General features: G+C 42.5%; 1 protein-coding gene across 9 annotated transcripts in view; it reads right to left on the bottom strand.

The window, feature by feature from the left end:
- Positions 1 to 21,511, bottom strand: part of PTPRT (protein tyrosine phosphatase receptor type T) — a 434,461-nt gene that overhangs the window by 245,739 nt on the left and 167,211 nt on the right. For all 9 annotated transcript variants that reach the window (XM_042050484.1, XM_042050521.1, XM_042050503.1 and 6 more), the window contains exons 5-6: positions 19,201 to 19,316; positions 17,120 to 17,294 (exon numbers count right to left, since the gene is read on the bottom strand). In XM_042050484.1, the coding sequence (XP_041906418.1) occupies positions 17,120 to 17,294; positions 19,201 to 19,316 (291 nt within the window). The remainder of the gene's footprint in view (positions 1 to 17,119; positions 17,295 to 19,200; positions 19,317 to 21,511) is intronic.

Here is a 21,511-nt window from a genome sequence, read left to right on the forward strand (position 1 = left end):
CACACTGTTTCCAGATCCAAAAAACCATTCATGGTTATATCTGCACTTTCCAACCCATGCAGAAGTTTTACTTGATCCAGTCAATTCATAGCTTTTTCTTCATTCACATGGCAAATCTTAGCGAGGAATACTCCCTCAGAGAGAGAAATCATTGTGGATCCTGAGATGGGAGGGACCCACAGGGATCATCCAGCCCAGCTCCTGGCCCTGCACAGACACCCCAACAACCCCACCCTGGGCATCCCTGGCAGCGCTGTCCAAACGCTCCTGGAGCTCTGGCAGCCTCGGGGCCGTGCCCATTCCCTGGGGAAAAAAGACTTTTTCGGAAACAAAGTTCCTTTACTTTCCGAGTGAGTACACAGGGAAAGGAGTGGACAGATGCAAAAATGTGCACTATACACAGAAAATCTGTTTGGACAAACAAGCTCATTCATGATAGGTGGTAGAGCAGGTTTGCGTTGTTCCCTTAGTTAAGCGTTAGAAATGTGTCAGACACTGCATCTTCAAATCTCTTCATCATCAGCTCCAAGTTTGCTATGTATTTCTCAAAGCATCATACACATGGATTTGGTGAAGGCTCTTCATGAAAAAAGACCCATCTGGTTCAATGCAATCAAATCAATGAAAAACAAAAATTCTAAAATTATGTGTTTTTAGCTACTAAAAAGGTTTTCAGCTTTTGCAAGGACATTCATAGCCCAACATTTCTTCTTTGAAACAGATGGCAGCGGTGTTTACTGTGAGTTCTTTTCCACCACAAATCCACAAAAAAAAGCTGTTTTCAAGAAGTTTCTTTTTGACCGCTGAATAGTGAAGCATCTTGCACTAAAATAAACTTTGTTGCAATGTTCCAACTGATCACATTAAAAATGAACTGGCTTTAACCTGTCCAAAATCAGCACTCCCTGAGGTGGTCTTTAGGGAACATGAAAGGTTTTTGTTGACTAATTACATTTGAAATCGCTTTTTTCAACTGATAAGTAAAACACTAATTGGTTGTAACTGATGTGACCTTCAGATATCCCAGGCCCTGTGCTAATGGTCTGCCTGTCCTTCCCTTGGAAAAACTGGAGAATTCAAACCTCCTTTTCAGCGCAGCACTTTAGCCTGTGGCTTGATGATACAGGGACTTCAACAAGCAGCAATATCCATCTAAAAATGTCTCCTTTTGGGTTGGGTCACCCACTCCACAGAAACTCTGGGATTCAGGTAAAGATATAATTGCTTATTTTTGCACGAGTTGTGGCAGGGGAGAGGAACGTCTTCTTCCCTCATTCAGTTATTCATGTGACTGCACAAAGCTCCAGACAGAGTAATTCCTCCCTAAGGACATCAAGGACTCAGCTCCAAGTCTCATCCTTTTATCCCTGAATTAGAAACCTATTTCCTGGTCAGGATAGAGGAACAGCACCAAAGCACAGTGAAGCAGGAAGCACTGGGAAAGAAAGGAGAGATAGGATAGCAAGAAAAGTAGGGTGGAAAGTTCTGGTTTGGTGGATGGGCAAAAGAAGGTAAGAAAGGGCGGATTTAAGTGCAGAGATAGCCCTGCACAGAAATAGGAATGGCTACCACTCCTGCAGATGGTAGAAGTGGACCACTGACAACTAAGTTTGAGAAATCCAACCAAGTCCTCTTACATTGATCAAGGTCTCATCCCAAAACAACCCTCAGTGCAAATGAGCCACAGAAAACTAAATGAAGAAGTGAATTTTCCTATTCTCACAAGGGGTAGGGGGGTTCCTAAGCCACATGTTCAAACCAACCATCCACATGTCCCTGCTGCCCTGGATTAACTGCTGGCATGCAGAGCAACGTGCAGATACCTGAGCAGCACACTTGTGTACATCCCACAAAATTTTGTTTTCTTCCTGAATATTAATTTCACATAAGATTTACCACTCTGCATCCTTCATGATTTTATTCCTCTCATGAGGTTTGCATTTGTTAATTTTCCTAGAACAGAATCCAGCAAGGTTTTGCTGAATGTTTTTCTTGTTTTTCTCTCCAAGGGATGGTTCCAAACAGGAATATACCAACATCTGCAATGTAAAGCAGGCTGCAGACCCTACCTAGGTATCAGACGACTCATTTAGCATGTAAATTGTTTGAGGTATAATTTCAGGTAAGTGATCCTAACACACAGGCACATTTTATGCCCTTGGCCTCAGGGCCTCAATCGTGGTCATTTAAATACCACGTTAAGTCCCCACGGTTCAGTTCCTCACAAAAGTTACCAAATACAGGCTTAGAGTAAATGTTTGCTCTCACACACGATACAGTGCATGGCAGGATCTTTACCTGTGCTTGTACTCTTGGATACCTACAGCCACTGCCCTAAACACACTGTTATTTGAAGTTTACCCTGGTATAGAGCTACAGCCACTCTAGAAATAATCAGAAATAATCACATTAAGTGATATCAAGTACAGCTGTTTTGAGCATTCACTTTAGAGGCCTCAGGGATCAAGCCCTCAGTCACTTCTACAAGGAAAAGCAGGTGTCTGGAGTCCTCCAAGGAAGGTCTGCTCTGCTCAGCTCTGGCAGATGAATGTCTCATATTGTCAACTAACAGGCAAATTTCTGTTTATTTGGAGAATTGCAATCACTACCATAACTGCTGCCTGTTCGTTTGTCTCCTGTCTCCATCTATTTACAAAAGTTCAGCACATACCCAGTTTGATTTTCTGCTGTGCACGCAAAAGGACTTTTTCCTTTCAGAAGCCTTAAAGATCCTCCCTGGAGATGTCCAAGGAACACTCAGTGCTCTGGGCTGGGTGACACGGTGGGGATCGGACACAGGTTGGGCTTGATGACCTTGCAGGGCTTTTCCAACCGTAATGATTCTGTGGTTCTATCTCTAAATATGTTTGAATAACCACGAGGTAAGACCTGGGAGACAACAGAAGGGAAGAGCTCGGTGTTCTGTTCCTTCACCAGCACAAAGCTCCAAGGGCCAGTCCCTGCACATGCTGTCCAGGTCTGGCAAGTATAGATGGCTTTTTTCCCCCAAAAATGAACTTCTAGGAAAAGCAAAACCTGGTGGTGTCTGCAGGGGTCAATGGGACAAGAAGAACACAGGAATGCAATCAAAGTTGTGCTTCACTGATACTTCTGTGCTTTGTTCTAATACAGCGCTGGGGCTTGTTTTGGTTTGTGTTACTTAAACACATCTTGTCACAAAGCACTTCACAGTTTGATCATGAAAGTTGACTCATTTCTCCCCAAGGATATAAACACAGTATCTCGCATATCCAACAACAAACTGAACTTCTTTTGCTCTTGGTTTGTGATTCGACTGCCTGGAACATTGGCTTGGTCAATAGACACAAATGGTAAGAGAAAGCACATGTTAGAGACTGTAACCCAATGGAGGAACAACTTAAAAAATATACATATTTTAAATACAATATTAACATTACATTTTGAAATAAACTGCCTTTCCTCTTCTGCTTTCCACAAAAACACATGCAGAGCCACACGTACCAATAGTACAGACTCCATACAAGGACTCACACTGCTGGAATTGCAAATTAACCTCTACTGCTGTGGAATAACCCTATCAGTGCAAGTGTCTTACTGGCCAATTATTAGTCATTTCCTCCATTCCCTTCTACCAGAGTTACCTACTGTATTTTCTCCTGTTCAGATTGAAAACAGGATAAATATATGCTGCAGGAACCAGAGGGCCATTTGTGTGATCTTACTGACAGAAGTTTGATTGATGCAAGGAAAATTATCACCTCACCTGCAGCAAAACATTTTGATGTGGGCAGAGGTGTCTGTGAGTGGATAACGTTATAGCTGTCACTCCAATTGCTGCCCTGGAGAGCAGCTAATGAGAAAGGCAAGGAACAGGTGCCTATAAAAATCTCAGCTCTGACACAAATACCTGCAGTGGTTTTACCCGAGACAGAACCCTCCCTTTTTTATAGCTTCTCAAGCAGGCAGTGCAGTATATACCACTGAGTGCAGTAAATACTGGAGGCTGCTAATTTACTGTACACAGCCACCTGAAATAGCTTCCATTAGAACACCTCCCCAGCTGCACAGTATAAAGTTCAGAAGGCTGTTTCTTCAAGCTCTCACGTGATATTCAGGTCATGCTTTGTGTTAGAAAGTTTATTTGCCTGTAGTTCTTGGCAGGATCACTGTGGAAGCCATGCTCAGGTAAGTAGCAAGTCCATTGCTGATATACATTTATATCATTTATTTTTTCCTGCTGATGCCTCAGATAAATCTGATCCATCTGTGCCAGTTATAACTGCTTTTGAAGCAGAATTATAACCCTCTGCTAAACCTCTACAACATCCCCCACCCCAAAAATCCCAGCAGTAAAATGCAGGTTCCTAAAGTAAGTTCAGCTGCCACTGAGTAAAGATGGCTCCGAGGTTGCTCAGACTTCAGAGAGTTAAGCAAATCACATGAGCACATTGTGTAAAAATATTCTGGAGTGTTTTGCATGTGCTTAGAGGTCACAGCCACTCCATGGTTTACATATGTCTATTCATATGCCAGCTGGGATAGTGAGCACTAAAGTTGTATTTTCCAAGTAAATACATCTGTTCAGCTCTTCCCCCCCCCCCCCAGTTTCACTCCATGTGATTCTCTTCTAGCTGGAACAACCAGGGAGGCTCTGTCTCAAGCACTGTGAGCCACAGAAAACCCCCTCACACTCAAGGTCAGGTTGCAGGTTCACTTCTCTGAAATGATCAAGGCAAACTTGACAGAAAAAAAAAACAAACAACCCCACAGCTAAGTCTGGCAACCTATTGAGATCTAAGCAGGAAAAATAAAGCTTAAATGATAAAAACAGAGCCTTTGCTAAGCATTAGTAAATTTTGGATGTAAAAAACCGCAAACAAACCAAATAAAAACCCAACAATCCAGAAGGGATCACTCTGGCTGGGAGCCTTCCCTCTCCCTGCCCACATTAAAAAAACCACAGGGATGAAGCAAACTTCCGGATTTGTTTCAAATCCCCCACACCTCCCATAAAATTCAACAACAGTAGTACCACCAGCCCTAGAAACCTAATGTCACATATATAACAGGCAGACACACCAGAAGTGCCTGATAACCAGTTAAGTCACATGAAAACCAGGTGAATCTTCCTTTACCACTCAATACTTCTATTTTTATTTCATGTTTTTATGATACAGAGAGTTTCACAATACCCTGCAGACCACAACACTCCTCCCAGCTTTCCCTCTTCTGGGCTATATTTCTGTTTATTTCCAGTTTAGAACTCAGCCTTGAAACATACTTCTTGATTTAGGCCGTTCCCTCTGAGAGACTCCACAGTATTACACACCAAAAGATCAATTCTTTCTTTTTTCACAAAATGCATTCTGAGGCAGTAATAAATGCTAGAAATTCCAATATGCTGCACAGTGTGCTGCTCACCCTGAGAGCTGCAATGATGGGTGATAGGTGTTGGTATTTCACAAAAAGCATTCCAGAGCCTGCAAGAAATCGGGGAGGATTGAAACTACCACTCAATATTCCTGAAAAAAAAAAGGAAAAGGAAAAGGGTGGGAGAGACAGCGCCAAATAAAATCTGAGACTTGTCTACTGCAAAAGAATATGTATAATGGCCAAGCTACAGCTCAGCTCATTGCTGGTGACAGTCTGGTTGCCAGTCCTCAAAATACTTTCTCTGCTTTATTCCTGTCAGAGTTAAAGGACATAAATACAGAGAGAAACAGAAGGAATTCAGAAAAAAACTTTTGCTACAGTCCCACTACAAATCTGGGCAATTTATGTCCTGGATGAATTCCTGAACTCCACAGCACTTGCTGTGGAGCTGAGAGCAAAGGCGACAGGGATGGAGATCACAGCTATCAGAACAACAAGGTCACACCCAATATCACTTCATTTATCCTTTTGCTCACATTTTTGCTGGACAGGTCAGTGTCAATAAACCAGCACAGGATTCCCAAGGCACTCGTGTACAGATCCAAAGGCTTGGGACAGTAGGTGAGCAGGATTTCCTGTATTCCCTCAAAATTTAACATGCCAGGGAACATATTTTGTTGCTGGGGAACAAGTTCAGCCTTCATGGTGTGCAGGCAGGGTCAGAAACGTGGTGCAGGAGCACACACAAAAATCCTGCATGTCCCAGCTGTGAAAGGTTTGCTGTAGCACAGAAATCCCTTCTGGGGTGGGCTCGAAGCATTTTTTTCTGGGACTGACACCAAAAGGCTGTTGAATTAAAATAAGAATGTTCAGTTTTACCACACCTGAATTGAAAATTTCCATCAAGTCTCCATTAGTCATTTTTGAGGTCTCCAGGACACTTTCTCATTAATTCATGCATTATTTGTTACTCTTTGGTGAAGGAGTCACCATGGCAGTGACCATCTCCTGTCTCATGAAACACTGCTTGTGGAATAAGTGTTTTTCCTTAACCATGTAGGACGTGTTTATAGTGCCTTCCCTTGTCTCTGCTAAAGAGGTTTGTGTTAGAATTGGGCAAAAATATTAATAAAAATCCATGTGCTTAGAATTTTCCCATTCCATAGCAAGAATGAGAACAAGCCCGGTAAGAAAAACTATTCATGGTGGAAACAAAAGAAAACATTTCACAAATCTACCTGAAAGTCCAGTTTGATAAGTTTTCCCCAGAACTGACAGCAGTTCTTCAACAGAACAAGGGACTTTGCAAAGATGCTTAAGACACATATAAATTAACCAAACAAAGCCAAGATCGTGGTCAATACGAGTTCACATTCAATACTTCAAGACTGATTATATTTAGAAGGAAGGCTTAAGATCTGTTAGATGCAGAAGTTGGAAACATCCAACTCAAACAAGGTAGAGGCACTACACAGGGAAGATAATTAAGTATTTAAAGAGCTTTTCTAAGGCTGGTGAGATTTTCTATAATTTAAAGCCTTTCAATCACAATCTTTTCTGAAGACTCTTCTGCTTTATTTATACAGTAGTGCTCATGGTGCAAGAATGACTTGTAAATTCTGTGGCCTGCATTTTACAAAAGGTCAAATGAGATTAAACATTTTTTTCTTCCTGTCATGACAGCTGTAAATGATGTGAGATATATGAAAAACAATAAAACTTCCTTACGAGTGTAGAGCTGCTCTACCTGGGGCTGAGCCATACAGAAAATTCTCCTCCTCTCTGTTCAAAGTAAATCCTGGAAGGGAGAATAGTCTAGTCCCTGTTGAAACTATCACAGCTTTAATGAAGGCTATTAAAATTCCCTTTTTTGCTCAGGAAACACCAATAATCCCACTCTAAAGACTATAACAGGACTGTGATTCCATGAAGATGAGATATAAAGACATTGTGGTGAATTTGAGAGTAATTCAATACCAGAATGATTTTCCTTAATCTCCTTGACTAAATGCAGCGTCAACTAATGCTGAATTATATCCCAGTGGCCAGGCTTTGAGAGGACCATGCATGTGGTGAAAAAGTCCTAACTTGGAGACAAAAAATGTATTTTTCCTAATTACTCCATTTTAAATCCTGTAAGAGAAATTACTGAAACAGTCTTAAGGAATCCTGGTCATTATATAGATATAATTTTATATAAAATGCTTGCTTATGACAAGATTTCAGTTCTCAAGAGCAGTTGAGTTTGTGACTACAACGATGATCATAAAACCTCCCACGAGCTGAGGATTGCTGCATGCCCTGGATGGCCTCAACCAAAAGGCAGAAGAATCAATGTAGCAAAATCCTGGGTCATCCTTGAAGTACCATATTCTTGACACAAGTGAAAAACAAATTATCTGCAAGGCTCCTCAAGTAGAGCACAGGTAAGGTTAAGTAAAAGGGAGGATGGAGAAAACAATATAAGAGCAAGCACAGAGGTGTTTATATTTAGAGTTTCAACTTAAAAATCATGGGAAATACTGATAAATCACTATCTGATGAGCAACCTGGGTCACAAGACTCAGTAATACCACATTACTGATCAAAAGGCAGCATGATATGGTCAGCAGTGTTCACAAGGGTCAGTCAAAAAGCTGTGAACACCAACAGCAGCAAAAGAAGGATTTGCTGTATTATGAAGGAAAGAAAAGAGAAAATTATGGAAGAAGCAGTAATCCAAACCTCTTCCATTTTAATTTGTGTCTGTACCCTGCTGAGGGAGCAAACAGTTTGTAAGTTGTAGGCTGTCATGTAAGTCAGTAGTAGCTGCAGGGTGATAAATAGGACAGAAAAGCATATGCAAAGTCTGATTTATGGGATCCAAACAGAGAGAGCCCCAGTCTTGCAGCAATTTGCATCTTCCTCACATGCAAACAAGCACTGATGGAAAGTTTCCTGCTGAGAAAGAGCGAGAGAGGCAAGAGATGTACTAAAGAGAAACCTGGTTAGAAACAAAAGGAGAAGGAGGACTGGAATAATGTCATTAGACAGGGGTTTTGTATATCTTGGTGCCAGAGCAGAGCACAATCACAGAATGATTTGGGTTGGAAGGGATTTTGAAGCTCATCCAGTCCCACCCCCTGCCATGGGCAAGGACACCTTCCACTATCCCAGGTTGCTCCAAGCCCCGTCCAACCTGGCCTTGGACACTGCCAGGGATCCAGGGGCAGCCACAGCTTCTCTGAGCACCCTGTGCCAGGGCCTCAGCACACTCTGTGTAAACAATTTCATCCCACCATCTAATCTAAATCTCTGCTCTTTTAGTTTAAAACCACTCCTGTTCAACTTGGAGGTGTAATAGTGCAGCTGTTTGGCAGGCAGCACGGACTTTTGGGAGCTAGGAAACAGCATATTATGGGGTTTTCTTCTCAAATTCCTAGGCCAATTAATAAAACAATCGCAGGGCTTGCTGTAACCATCACCCCATTGCTCAGCACATTTCTGGTCTTAGATCTAAAGCATCTTTAAAAGTCACAGCTGGGGTGATGGGGAGGATGAGACCTGAACCAGTCTCCCAGCACCACAGGAGGTATTTACCATGGCAGAAAATCTGCACATCAGAGCAAAGCTGGAAAGCAGCTCAACAGGTTTGAGGGGGTGATTCTATGAGGAGAATATTTCATCAGCTTGCAGCTAGAATGGATGCTGGGAAATTATTTGCTTTGAAAAATGAAGCATTCTTCAGTTGGGTAGAGATGGAAAAAGAGGGTTGCAAAGTCTCCACTCCAAACTGCAATTCTGGCTGTTTTCTTGTCTCACAATCTCAGTGTTGAATGGTGAACCAACTTCAAAGTGATCATTTTTTCCTTAACACTGCAACAGGCTCTTTAATCTCTTCATTCAGATAGGACAAATGCAAACATAATCAACATCAGCTGCTCCCTGGAGTTCAGTCACGATGGCTTGGAAAGCAAATCAGCTCAGCTCCAGCATTCAGAGCTAAATGCTATGCAAACTTTAAAAATCCCATTCACCTGAACTCCTGACACGAACTCTCACAATGGTCTCCATTCAGCACCACTCACAGACCTCAAAAGCCTTTTGCCATCTCCCAGATTGGAAGCTAAGAAGACTCTGGAGCTGCCTTAATGCCAGTATCCTTAGCCCCATCAGTCAAGTGTTTACAGAGCTCCATCATGTTTTCCCTCATGAACTTTCAACCTTTTTTACTTTAGGATTAGAGGCTCAGCTTGTAAATGCCAACCTCTAAAGCAGCAGAGGAGTTTAACCTTTCAGGGTCTGTAGTGGTGTGTGAAAAGGAGGGGAGAGTGTGTTTGGCATGCAGACCTGGAATCTCTGATAGCTGAGCACCCACAAGAAGAGATTGTGTTAGGAAGGGTTAGACCTCACCACAATCCAAGGTGCTTCAAGATGTACAAAGCAAAAGAAAGCTAAGTTCAATAAATCAGGGCAAGATAAGGAAGCAATAAATAATTTTAACTGTTTTATATCTTGCCTTGCAGTTTGTTTAAAAACAATAAAAATTAACTCTGGGCACACGTTTCACATATCCTAAGAAACCCATGCGTGCAATGTGGAGGCTCACAGGATGCTGCCAGCAAAAAATGAAAGCTTAAATCAAGGCAAAGACAGCTGGGGAATTCATCAGCACCTGGCTCAGGGCAGAATTTTTCTCTTCCACAGGTGATGTTCAACTTCTTTAGTTCAGTGTCCTACAACAAATGCAAGACTTCTGCAGACAGCCTGTTAGCTGCAGGAACTACTGCATGTCTGAAAGAGATCAGTATCTGAGCCTCTTTAGGGTCTTGTGCTACAAAACTTTTAATAGTTCTGGTAACTATTAAAAGGTATTTGCATCTACAGAAACAGCTTTCTCTTTTCTTTGGAAATTAATTGGTTTCTCCCACACAGATGGGATCTCCAGGTCTCACTGTATTGCAAACATACCCTTTGTTTTGCACTTTAAAGATTCTCTGACTAACAATCACCTGTTCTTACTAAGAAATCTGGTGCATCTTAGCTTGTATTTCACATGAAGTAAAACATTACTTTTTTAGTGTGGCGGTTTTTTCTGCTGCAAAAGAAATATATTTTGATGTGAAAGGGTTATCCCTATCCTGCTGAGGTAACAGGTCATGCTCAACAATTATATCCCATAAGTGTCCTGCCTGAACCATACCAGAATCTTCACTGACATCCATGAATGGTGACAGATGATACTTCAAGAGACTTTTCTTGAATCAAAAGCAGCTAACAGCATTGTAACCATAGGATGGATAAATTAAGAACAGCTTTAGATCCTATTTTTCAGGAGAAGCCCATTAATAACTTCCCTACAATTAAGCAGGCAGAGGAAAGATGAGCAGAAGAGAGTTAACAATGAATGTGACTCATCTTTTGTGCTAAGTCTTTAAGCTCAGTCATAAGCAAAAAAAAAGTGTAATTATGAATTGTAATGTCACGTGAGCATCATTAACAATTAACTTGCATGAAAATTCGTACGTTAAAAAGGAATAAAGAAGAATGAAAAGCTGCCAGGTTTGTTTTATAATGGCACATATCTGCTGGTCATCCACTGCAAGAACACTTCCAGGTAGGAAAGGCACTGGGATGAGTTCTTGGTATTTTATGTTCTTTTGTGAGCATCAGCTGTCCTGAGTTAATTTCTGTGCAGTCGCCTTAAACCTCCTTAATAAATCTAACAAGAAACTAAAAGGTTTGCATGTATATCATGTATTTAGTCAAGGCACTCAGTGGTGTGATAGGAAAGCCATTATCATTTCCCAGAGTGTTAGAAACAAGGTCAAGTTTAAACCAGTACTCCCTGCTCATCTAACACTGGAACAAAAAAGCTACTGAAGAGAGAAACAAAGAAGTTGGGAAAAATATAGACTGAATTGAGAACACACCATTAGATTATGAACCTGTCACATGCCCCTTGTAGCTTTGTGTTCTTCCTGAATATATTTATTTATACCTTGTTGTTTAATATAAACAAGAGAAACAAGGAAAGCATATTCTGGACCTTTACTGCAAGTCAGTGTGGCACTGGATGCAATGCTGAAAACTGGATCCTTTATATAAACTGCACATTAATCACTTCTCAAGGAAATGGCTTCACTTCCCAGCTCTGTTTTGGAAGTTAAACATAAGGAGAGGGAAATGCTTCCTTTTGAGAGGACTCATGTTTCATACTACTGAAAACCTACAATTCAACAGCTTTGTCTTTCATCTCCTTCATTGGCTTCACAGGTAATAGGTTGGATGGAAAGAAGAGAAATTGGAGCTACAGCTCGTGGTGAGCTTGGTGTTTGTAATCTCTCTGCCTCCCCTTTTCTTACCACACACCCACCTAATGATTAAAACTGAGTTAAAGCAACTGCTACAGAGCTGCACTGGAGAATTAAACAGAGCAGTGCCAAGTTCAGGTAATTACCAGCCAACACCAAGGAAGGGAGTGTTACATTCCCTACACCGCTGTGACTGCAAAGAAATAAAGGAAGAAATGATTTTTTTCAGACACTCTATTAATGACAGAGCCATTCTCCCTCATTCAGATATTTCCTAGGCAGCATATTGCCCATAAACAGTCTAGATGCACTTCTCCCACTCCGTGCTGGTGTAGTGCTCAAAGGTAGTGCTCAACATCATCACATGTCTTATCACATCTGAACTCAGCTTCTCACAGCACAGCACATCACCTTCTGAGCACTGACTGTACTCTGTAAACTGGGAAAGAGCAGAGAAAGAGAGAGCAGGCAGCCAGGGAACCCTCATTATCACAGTGTCCTGACACTGCTGGCAGCACCAGCCAGGGACTGACTCCTGCTCACAAGGTGAGAATTTTGAGGGCCTTGATTAACATGCAGAACTCAGGCAGATGAATACAGACATGCACAGAAACTTCTGCGATCTGGATGAACCTGATAAATTCAGACAGGAATTTTCACACCTTCCAGCTCCTTATTAATGCACATGGGAAAAAAATATATTTTTAACAGTAAAATCTAAACCAGGCATGTATCACAGCTGAGCTTGTCTCCCAAAGCATTCTAAGGGACAGAGGGATGTGGCCTCCCAGCCACCCTGATGGCAAAAGAGGACAGTTGCAATGCAGAGTCTACTTTTCATATCAACACCCCCACCCCCTGGGTGAAGGGTAGGGACTTGAGCATCTCCAACAGAGCTTTTACTACCCCATCACGGCAAGGATGGTGTGTCAGTTTCAATGGGCACATTTGGCATGAATATCTCAGGGTGTAGAACTATCTGTGTATCAGGCATGAAAAATTTTTTTTTTAGAAAAATAAACAAACCAGTACCCAAAAGCTTTAAAGGGTCTTTTTCATACTCATCACACCTGTCCAGAACAGCTCTATAGGAAGTGAAAAACACTGGAGTTGGTGAGTCTCCTACATAATTACAAGGAAGACAACTCTCTTTTCATCCCAGGAACACATTCCAGACTATGTTACACATATATGAGTCACATACTTTCATACCCACACTGAACTGCTTGTTTTCAAGAAGTCAGTGGAGAGCCTGATGTGACATTTCTAGAGCCAGCTGCAGCCCAAGATCAGGCTCAGCTGAAGAACAGAGATGTTCTCATTTCCTATGACTTTTAAGCTCCAGAAAGTTCTTTCTGCTAGTAGAACTTTCTGCTGTTAAATAATTAACTGGAACTATTCTGGAGTCAGCTCCAGTTATAAATACTGAGACAGCCAAAATACCTGCAGAGCTTTTCCTTGATGAGTCTGTCTTAGAACTGCAAATCTGAATCTTTCGCAGTGTATTTCATACTGGAGAAGCTTCCATATAAGGATTTATTTAAATAGCTAATTATTTATCATGTTTTTCACACCTGAGTATTTCAACTCCAACAACTTGACAGGGTTTTTTTCATTCAGTTTATTGCTTAGTGCTTGTGTCTACGTTGTTTTCCTTTGTTTTGTGGTTTGGGGTTGGTTTTTTTTTCTTGTAAATTCCAGTGCCAGCTTTTAGGAAGAGACTCAGATCACTCAAGCAGATTTCAGGGTGTACCTGGTGAGTTAATAAACAGATGGTGGAATTACAGTGACAAACATCACACCAGAAAAGACCTAGAGAGAGAATAGTAAACAACTGTGACAAGGAACCCACCTCTCCCTCTTGTGTCACTCAAGGCATCAGCTCTTCGTGTGACTGATAAAAGCCTGATAAAAGCTGTCCCAAATATCACAGGGATGACAGAAATCCACTCAGGTAAGAGACAGGTTGTTTTTTCAACCAAACACTTTGAAAATCAACTAAGACAAAACTGAAGAGAACTAGAACATACCCTTAGAGGTCTGTAGAGAGGCTGTGCTGAGGCTCAACAGGCTCTTCCTAACCCTGTAGTAGCAGAACAGGCCCTAAGAAAATGCCAGGAGCCTTAGAAGAATTTTAAGGTAGCAACAGGTAGCAGTAAAGTAATTTTGAGAGACTTCTGGAGAGTGAAAATCTCAGCAAAACTGGCTCATGAAAAATAGGTTATAGATGATGTAATATTCCCTCTTTATCAGCTAGCTCTGCATGGATTCCCACCATATACTGAGTGATTAATTTGGGTATCCAGAGTACCTGAAAGGAATCAAGGGGAAAAAAAAACCAACTGCAAACAGTCCTCCATACACTCCCCCAAAGAGTTCAAAATGTTATCCACAGCCTTACCTAATGTGGCAAGTGTCCTGGAAGGACACCAGCATTAATACAGACCTTAAATGATAAAATTCGAGCCAATTTCCACAGTGCTTTAAACAACTTTTACACAATCAAAGCCTACATTTTGCTCAGAATACCAGTAACTCCCACCCAGCTTTTACTTAGAAGAAAATTACAGGCAAGAGATGTTCCATTCAGGTGTGAGCAGTATAGCAAGACAGAGAATCTCTGGGTTTTTTTTTTTAAACTGCCCTGTACAAAATTGTATTAAATTACTGTATGTGCAACAGTGAGAGAGAAGAAATAGAGAAGAGCTATTTCCACTGGAGCACCAAAGGATGGCAAGGGGTGCAGGTGGAAATGATAGGTTTCTCTGGCCTGGCTGTTAGGACTGGAGAGTGCAAAGAGAAGAATAAATGTATTGTCATTTATACAAGGCGGAAGACAAAGAAGCATTAGCACATACAGCAAATAGCTGCCTACAGAACAGCATTTTCACAGGATTACAAATGTATCTCCTGCCACTAAACACACTGCAATAATTTAGAACTAATACAGTTATGTTCTTTTGTATAAGATTGCCAGTAATTACTTTACAATAATACATTTCTCTCAGTAAAGGTGCCCACAGACAAGCAAGGTGGTGTGTATTTTACTTTATTCACCATTTCATTTGCTGGAGCAGGTATTTACTGTCCGATTTGGGGTGTAGGAGTATGTGCATTTCAAAGTAAAACCTCTATTTTGATATCTACCAAACTTTTTCATTCAATATTGAGAAATGGAAACTAGTTTCTGTTCTAAATACTCCAATAAAACTTCTTGTGCATAGGGAAGCAAACAGATCTTTCAATTAAAAAGATACACAGACACACTTTTAAATCTTATTCTTTGCTGAAGAAACACCCTGTGATTTTTTTGTTCCTCTGATGAAGAAAAAGCACATGAGAAGCAGGGATTTAGCTTGGATTTAGCAGGTTTAGGAGCAGGACTATCAATTGAGCAAAACTTCAATTACAGGCTAATTGAATGTATGCTCAAGTACATTATTAAAATTCAGTAATTATCTCTTCAGAATTAAACAATTCCAGTTTGCTTCCATTTCAGCCTGTGCACATGCATTACAAATTTGCTATTATTCACACTAAAATTAGTCAGGCTGGTTGGCAGTCCCAGTATGTCACAGGGTGGTATCAAACTGACCTCAAATGAGCCACTTAACCTCACCTGCTCCCTAATCAGGGATGAGCAGCAGGACTGGACCTTCCCACAACAATACTATTCTCTTAAGGTTTCTTCCAGGTGGGTTCATCTGCCTGAGCAATCCAGCAATGAAGCCATCAGCATCTCTCCTGGTGGACATCCAGCCATTCATGGTTTTAAGTTATTCTTCTATTTTTTCCCCTGCTGGTATCAACAAACACGAAGTTCCAGGCACCTAACTCAGCTTGGAGCGCTCTGATACCTGGTTGCTCTGGAAGGCTGCCTTCCCTCTATTTAGCTGTGGTACAGTCCTAGGTATGCCACTCCTGGCAACTCAATTCTGTTCTAATCATGAACTAATTCCTCCAGATTGGAACAAGATACAGGATCACCGGGTGGGAATTAAAAGCACTTGGCATCCACAACAAGCATTCTCTTCATGATCTGTGTCATCTGAACATCTGCACCACACAACACTCCAAGGCACTACAGAGGCACCTGATCACCAAATGACAGAATCAGCTGGCAGAAAGTAGCACAGTGGACGACTTGATCTCATTTCAACAGCTGCCCTCCATTTTCATACCCTCCATTTAGATCAATAAATTATACCCTGTGAGCACACCCAGACTTCAAATTCCTCTCACCCCAAACACAGGGTACCTCAGGAACTACTCAGCTGCCTTCCGAACACACCACCTAAGAGCCAGTGAGCATTCCTGTGGTGCAGCTCAAGGCAAGTTTGAAAAATAAATAAATAAGAACCCAGCATGGGGAATAGCCCTTCACCACACACCTTGTGAAGGTGAGATTGAAACACACCTTGCCTGTGTCAGGCTCTTGAATCATGGTAATTAACACGGCTAAAATCCAAACACCCTTCAAGAACTACTGATGCTTCTACTGTGGACTTCAGGGCATCAGCAGAATCAATCCCAGCATTTACTGCCAGCAGCCCTGAGCAGCCTCTCCTGACACAGTGCTCCATCACAAGATTATTTTTGCCTGATAAAATACTGGAAAGGAAAGCAGGTGAAGCTGACTGACAAACTGTTCAGCTGACTACAGTAAAAGTCTCCACAGCCACCATATTTTACTACAAAAGCTTACAAAGAGGGCTGAGTGCAAAGTTTAAATTCAAATATTCAAGATACCAACTTAAACTCATGCCACTTTTACCCTTTTTCCTTATTTTAACATGCATGAAAGAAGAAGGTCCATGTCCTGGGTTGCAGTGTATCCTATTACCATCCCCATCAGCTGTTAAAATCAGGTGGGGCAGTGTTTCCTTACCTCCTCCCCCCAGACTATCTTTCTGTTAATGGCCCATCATTGTCCTGCCGAATGACTCAGAGATAACTCCCTCCGGACTATCTTCTGTTAATGAGCCCAATCAACACTTGGCCTCATGACTCATGACCCCATTGTGAGATGCTCCACCCAGAGGGAGGAACCAAGCATCCCATCCTGGATATAATCTGAGATTCTGAACACCAGAGACAACCTTTCCACTGCATTTCCAGAGGACAGGAGCTACACAGCCACCACTGGACCTTCTGAGGAAGAGCAGACCCTTTTTCTACAGGATCACTGCTTCAGAGGACTGCAGCCACCATTCTACCAGACTGCTACCACCACCCTGCCTAACAGGGACTCAGGTCGTATCTTGACTCTGTCAGTTTGAACCAGTGTTTTCTTTTAGGCTTTTTTTTTTCCTTTTCTTTAATTTCCCCATTAAATTGTTATTCTGACTTAGTGCCTCCCACTGGTTTGTTTTCAAACTAGTGCATCCAAGAGAATGCCAATTTTTATACACAGTCGTCCTCTGGGAGGAAAACACTCCTCTTGCATGAATTTGCTGGTTCCATGCTCGTACCTTTCACAATTAACTCGGCGTAGTTGGAGACCCCGGAGCCGCCGTCGGAGCGGATGACACAGCGGTACTTGCTGATGCTGCGCTGCGACGTGTCGGCCACGCTGACTGTGGCAGAGAAACGCCTGTGGTTGACCACTCGAGTGACCATCAGGGCTGTGTCCCGTCCATTCCACTGCTGCAGAGACAGAGAAAAAATAATGCAATAATGGAGACAGGCAGGATGTGCGTTTGTGCATCCAGGTGTAATTAATTCCTGGGGATGTTTAACATCGGTCAGAGCTCTGTGTTCATACTGCTGGGAGAGGTCTCGTACAAGCACAGCTTTCTAAGAGAAGACTTCAGCCATTCCCTCGGGAAATCCACAGGGCTGTGTGAGCTGGGCCTTAAAGAGTCTTATACATAGGTGAGGGGGCTGAGGCCCTGGGACAGGGTGCCCAGAGAAGCTGTGACTGCCCCCCTCGATCCCTGGAAGTGTCCAAGGCCAAGATGGACAGGGCTTGGAGTGACCTGGGGCAGTAGAAGGTGTCCCTGCCCATGGCAGGGGCTGGGACTGGGTGGGCTTTAAAGTCCCTTCCAACCCATTATGTGAATCTATTTAAGTTCACACTTCTATGTAATATTTGAGATATATCTGGGCATTTAATGTGTTCTAAGGATAGAAAGAGGGTGAAGGGTCTAGAAGGGAACCCATATGAGGGCCAGCTGAGAACACTTGGCTTGGTCAGAGTAGGAAAGAGGAGACTGAGGTCAGACCTTTCACCAGGGGCTGCAGCTCCTCCCGAGGCACAGCTCTGATCCCTGCTCTCTGTGACCAGGGACAGGACTCAGGGAACAGCTGGAACTGTGCCAGGGGTGTTCAGGCTGGTTATCAGGGAAAGGTTCTTCCCCCAGAGGGTGCTGGGCACTGCCCAGGCTCCCCAGGGAATGGGCACGGCCCCGAGGCTGCCAGAGCTCCAGGAGCGTTTGGACAGCGCTGCCAGGGATGCCCAGGGTGGGGCTGTTGGGGTGTCTGTGCAGGGTCAGGAGCTGGGCTGCATGATCCTGTGGGTCCCTCCAGCTCAGGATATTCTCTGACTCTAAGATTAGTTCCTGCAAAGGCTGCAGAGTGGCATCTCTGACTGTGCAATTCCACACAGTGTAATTAGAGGCCCCACTTGGATGTGAAAATACAACAGCTGAAGGCTTTGTGTTCACCTGGGAAAACACTACAAATGAACAGATTCTGTGAATTTGGCCTTTTCAGATGCAAAACTCCGATTCTGGACCAATTTAAATAAATTGGTTGGATGAGCAGACATCCTTGCATATCCAGCATTCCCCAATAAACCTCTCTACCAATGCCAGGCCACATTTTTCCAACTGGAAAAGGGACAGACAAAGAATTAGCCAGAAATTGTTCTTCACAGTACAAACACCTCAACTTGCTCATTTGTCCAGTTTATTAGGAATTTCAAAGCAAAGCACATTGCTGTTTTGCCAGTTTCCAGTAAACAGTTTTTAGGGTTGTTTCCAAGGCTATTTTCACTAAATGTTGCCGTTTTAGAGAATGGAAAGCAGGTTTCCATTAACAACAGCAATTATTTCCTCCCCAAACTCTGCTTCTCACAGGGAAGGGTTCATACTGCTACAGGTCAGAATTGTTTTTATACACAACTAATTGTAACAGTGGAAAGATTTTAATGAAAGGACCCAAAAAAGACAGAATAAGTCAAAAATGTATCTCAGTGGATGCTGAGAACATTTTTAGAGGGTGAGAGGAAGGCAGATGGCATAACAGAGCTCAAGAGAACTTGTTCCACTTCCTCTCTCTTCTGCTTTATAGCTGAGTGTTTACAGGTACGTGGGCATTTGTTTGAAACCAGAATTTTCCTGTCACTGGCCATTGTTTCCATTTTCTGTACCCTAATTCCATGCTTTGTCACCTTAAACTCTTGCCTAGAAATGATTTCAGGCAGTTCTTCAAAGGACGTCGATGAAAAGATTTTGCCTCATCACCAATCTTTCTCTACCTCTGTATTTCACTTGCAAAAGCAAACAAACCCCTGAATTAAACAAGACAAACCACCAGGGCATTACTGTACCTGGAGCCAGAGCTTGTCGTGCTGGGACCACTTCCCCCCAGCGATGCACTGGAACGTCGCGTTCTGCCCCACGTTCACCTCCACGTTCTGCAGCCGTAGGAAATGGGGGGCTTTTCCTGGCAAAAGAGACAAAGGATTGATTGCAGGGGTAGAGCAAGGCAGGACCCGACTGTGCTGCACCCACCCAAACACTCCCCAAAGCTGTGGGACTCTCCTTGCCGAAGTGGCTTTGCAAAATAAAGCTGCCCCTCAGCATTTAACTTTTCCCTGCAGAGAGAGGTGGTGATGGAGATGAGGGAGGGTGGCCTAAGGGATCTTAGAGAGCCCTGGCACCTCTCAAAACACAGACTTGGATCACATCACAAGTTCATGGTCACCGGCACAATTTCTTATTGCCTGCTATAAAGAGTAATTGAGTAATCTCTTTTCTTCAGAAAACTATGTTTCTAAAAAGGTCAAAAAAAGCCAAATGCTTTTGTGCTTGTCAAGCATGACTGACCCAAACCTCATTTTCACAAGGGCCTTTTATCCTTTTTCTTTTATTGACCATCAAATACATCCTAGACCTTTAGAATAATGCATCATCAATATCAAATCAGCTATTAAATGAAATATTCATTTAACTGACAGTATTGTATCACTGGTTTAGTTTAAGATCACTGATACCAGTGTTTTGCTGACACTAAATTCAGCATTACTTCAAAATTAAACCAGTGATATGAAAAATGCAGGCACTGATTTTTTTCACAAAGGAACTAGATAGGAGGATTACCTTTCTGATTAAATACCAGCCTGAGTTAGGTCTCTATTTAGCTTAGAAAAGTATAAACAAGATTACAGCAGTGAATGCAACACCTTTAAGTGAACTAATTTCTTGCAGGGCTTCAGAAAAAGTTTGTGCATCATTTGAGAAGTTTCAGTAGGACACACTGAATAAACTTATGCCTGAAAAGGTCCGTATTTTCCAACATCTGTACATTTTCAAGTACGATTAGACACTGAAATACATAATTTCAGAGGACATTATAACCTCTCTTCTTCCATTGGAATCAAAACTTCCAAGGGATGTGGGCGTCTGTGGCTGTGCATGGCTGAGACTTGATGTACAAGAGTTTGACACATGAGCAGAGAACACGTCCCTACACCGTGTCAAATGGTTTTATCTGCTTCTCTGTCCCATCCAACACACAGCTCACTGACAGTTCCTGAAGGACAGGGACTCTGTACCATCCTGCTTTCTGGGCAGCAGGAATTTGCATCAAGATTTACTGGAAAACTCCCTCTGGGGGAGATGCAGAACGTTCTACATGGCATTTCAGGATAATTCTAGTATTTCTGCCTGCAGTTTACAGTGGGCAGCTGTAAGTCAGCTACAAATACAAAGGTGTAGAGTCCCACCACTCCCAAAATTCTGGTCCTTAGGTCTGCCCAGCTTCTGGAGCATGGGTTGTCCTGTGATGGCAAGGGCTCATGCACACAGAGTCAATGAGCTTTTAGCATAAGGAAAATGGATATTCCAGTGCATTGCTTCACTGGACAAAGGGAAAAAAAGAGGTAGCACCAGCAATATATTTATTTTTCTGGATTACTGTGTCATCTAGGGGCATTTCACTGTTTCTGCTGGCTTTGGTTTGCCTGCTATGCTGCCATCTGTGAAGGTAAAGCAGAAATGAAGAAATAAGACCAATGATTTCAGCAACTTCCAGGGTCACCAGGAGCTTCATGGTCCCTGTGTTTTGATTTACAACAATTGTAAAACAAATCTGAGGGGCTAAGCTTGTACAAGGAAAGAGAACACGTGGGTGACATTTACCCTGGTGACTGTCACAGCTGAACAACAAAGGCAGCACTGGGAACCAGAGAGGAGAAGCATTTACAGAGAGACTGCAGAGAACTGGCAGCCTGTAATGAGCTCTGTGTGCTGGGGGTTGCAAACAGATTAAAAAAAACCCCAACCAACCAACCAACCCTGTTTGAATCATTTTGGTGTTGAGTCACCAAGACTACACTTAATTTTGAGGAAGGACCTGAAGAAATGGATTCAAAATCAGTTTACTTAATTAAGCAGGGATATAACACAACATCCTGCCTAACTGCTTTAAATCCCATCATTTTCTTGTGGAGGCTTTGCCCCGTGGTTTATTTAGTGGCCTCTTTCCCAGTGAAGGGACCAGCGATCACCCAACACGCTGTGGAAGGCACAGACCATTTGGGGGACTTGTCTGGATGATGCCAGTTATCAGCAACATCTGGTTAATACAGACTGTAAGTATTTCTTAATGAAGTAAATGCACCCAAAGGCCTGAGCACT

The sequence above is a fragment of the Corvus kubaryi genome, unplaced genomic scaffold (assembly GCF_017639235.1).
Source record: "Corvus kubaryi isolate FWS band 111438036 unplaced genomic scaffold, C.kubaryi_AGA036_p1.0 134, whole genome shotgun sequence".
Lineage (NCBI taxonomy): Eukaryota > Metazoa > Chordata > Aves > Passeriformes > Corvidae > Corvus > Corvus kubaryi.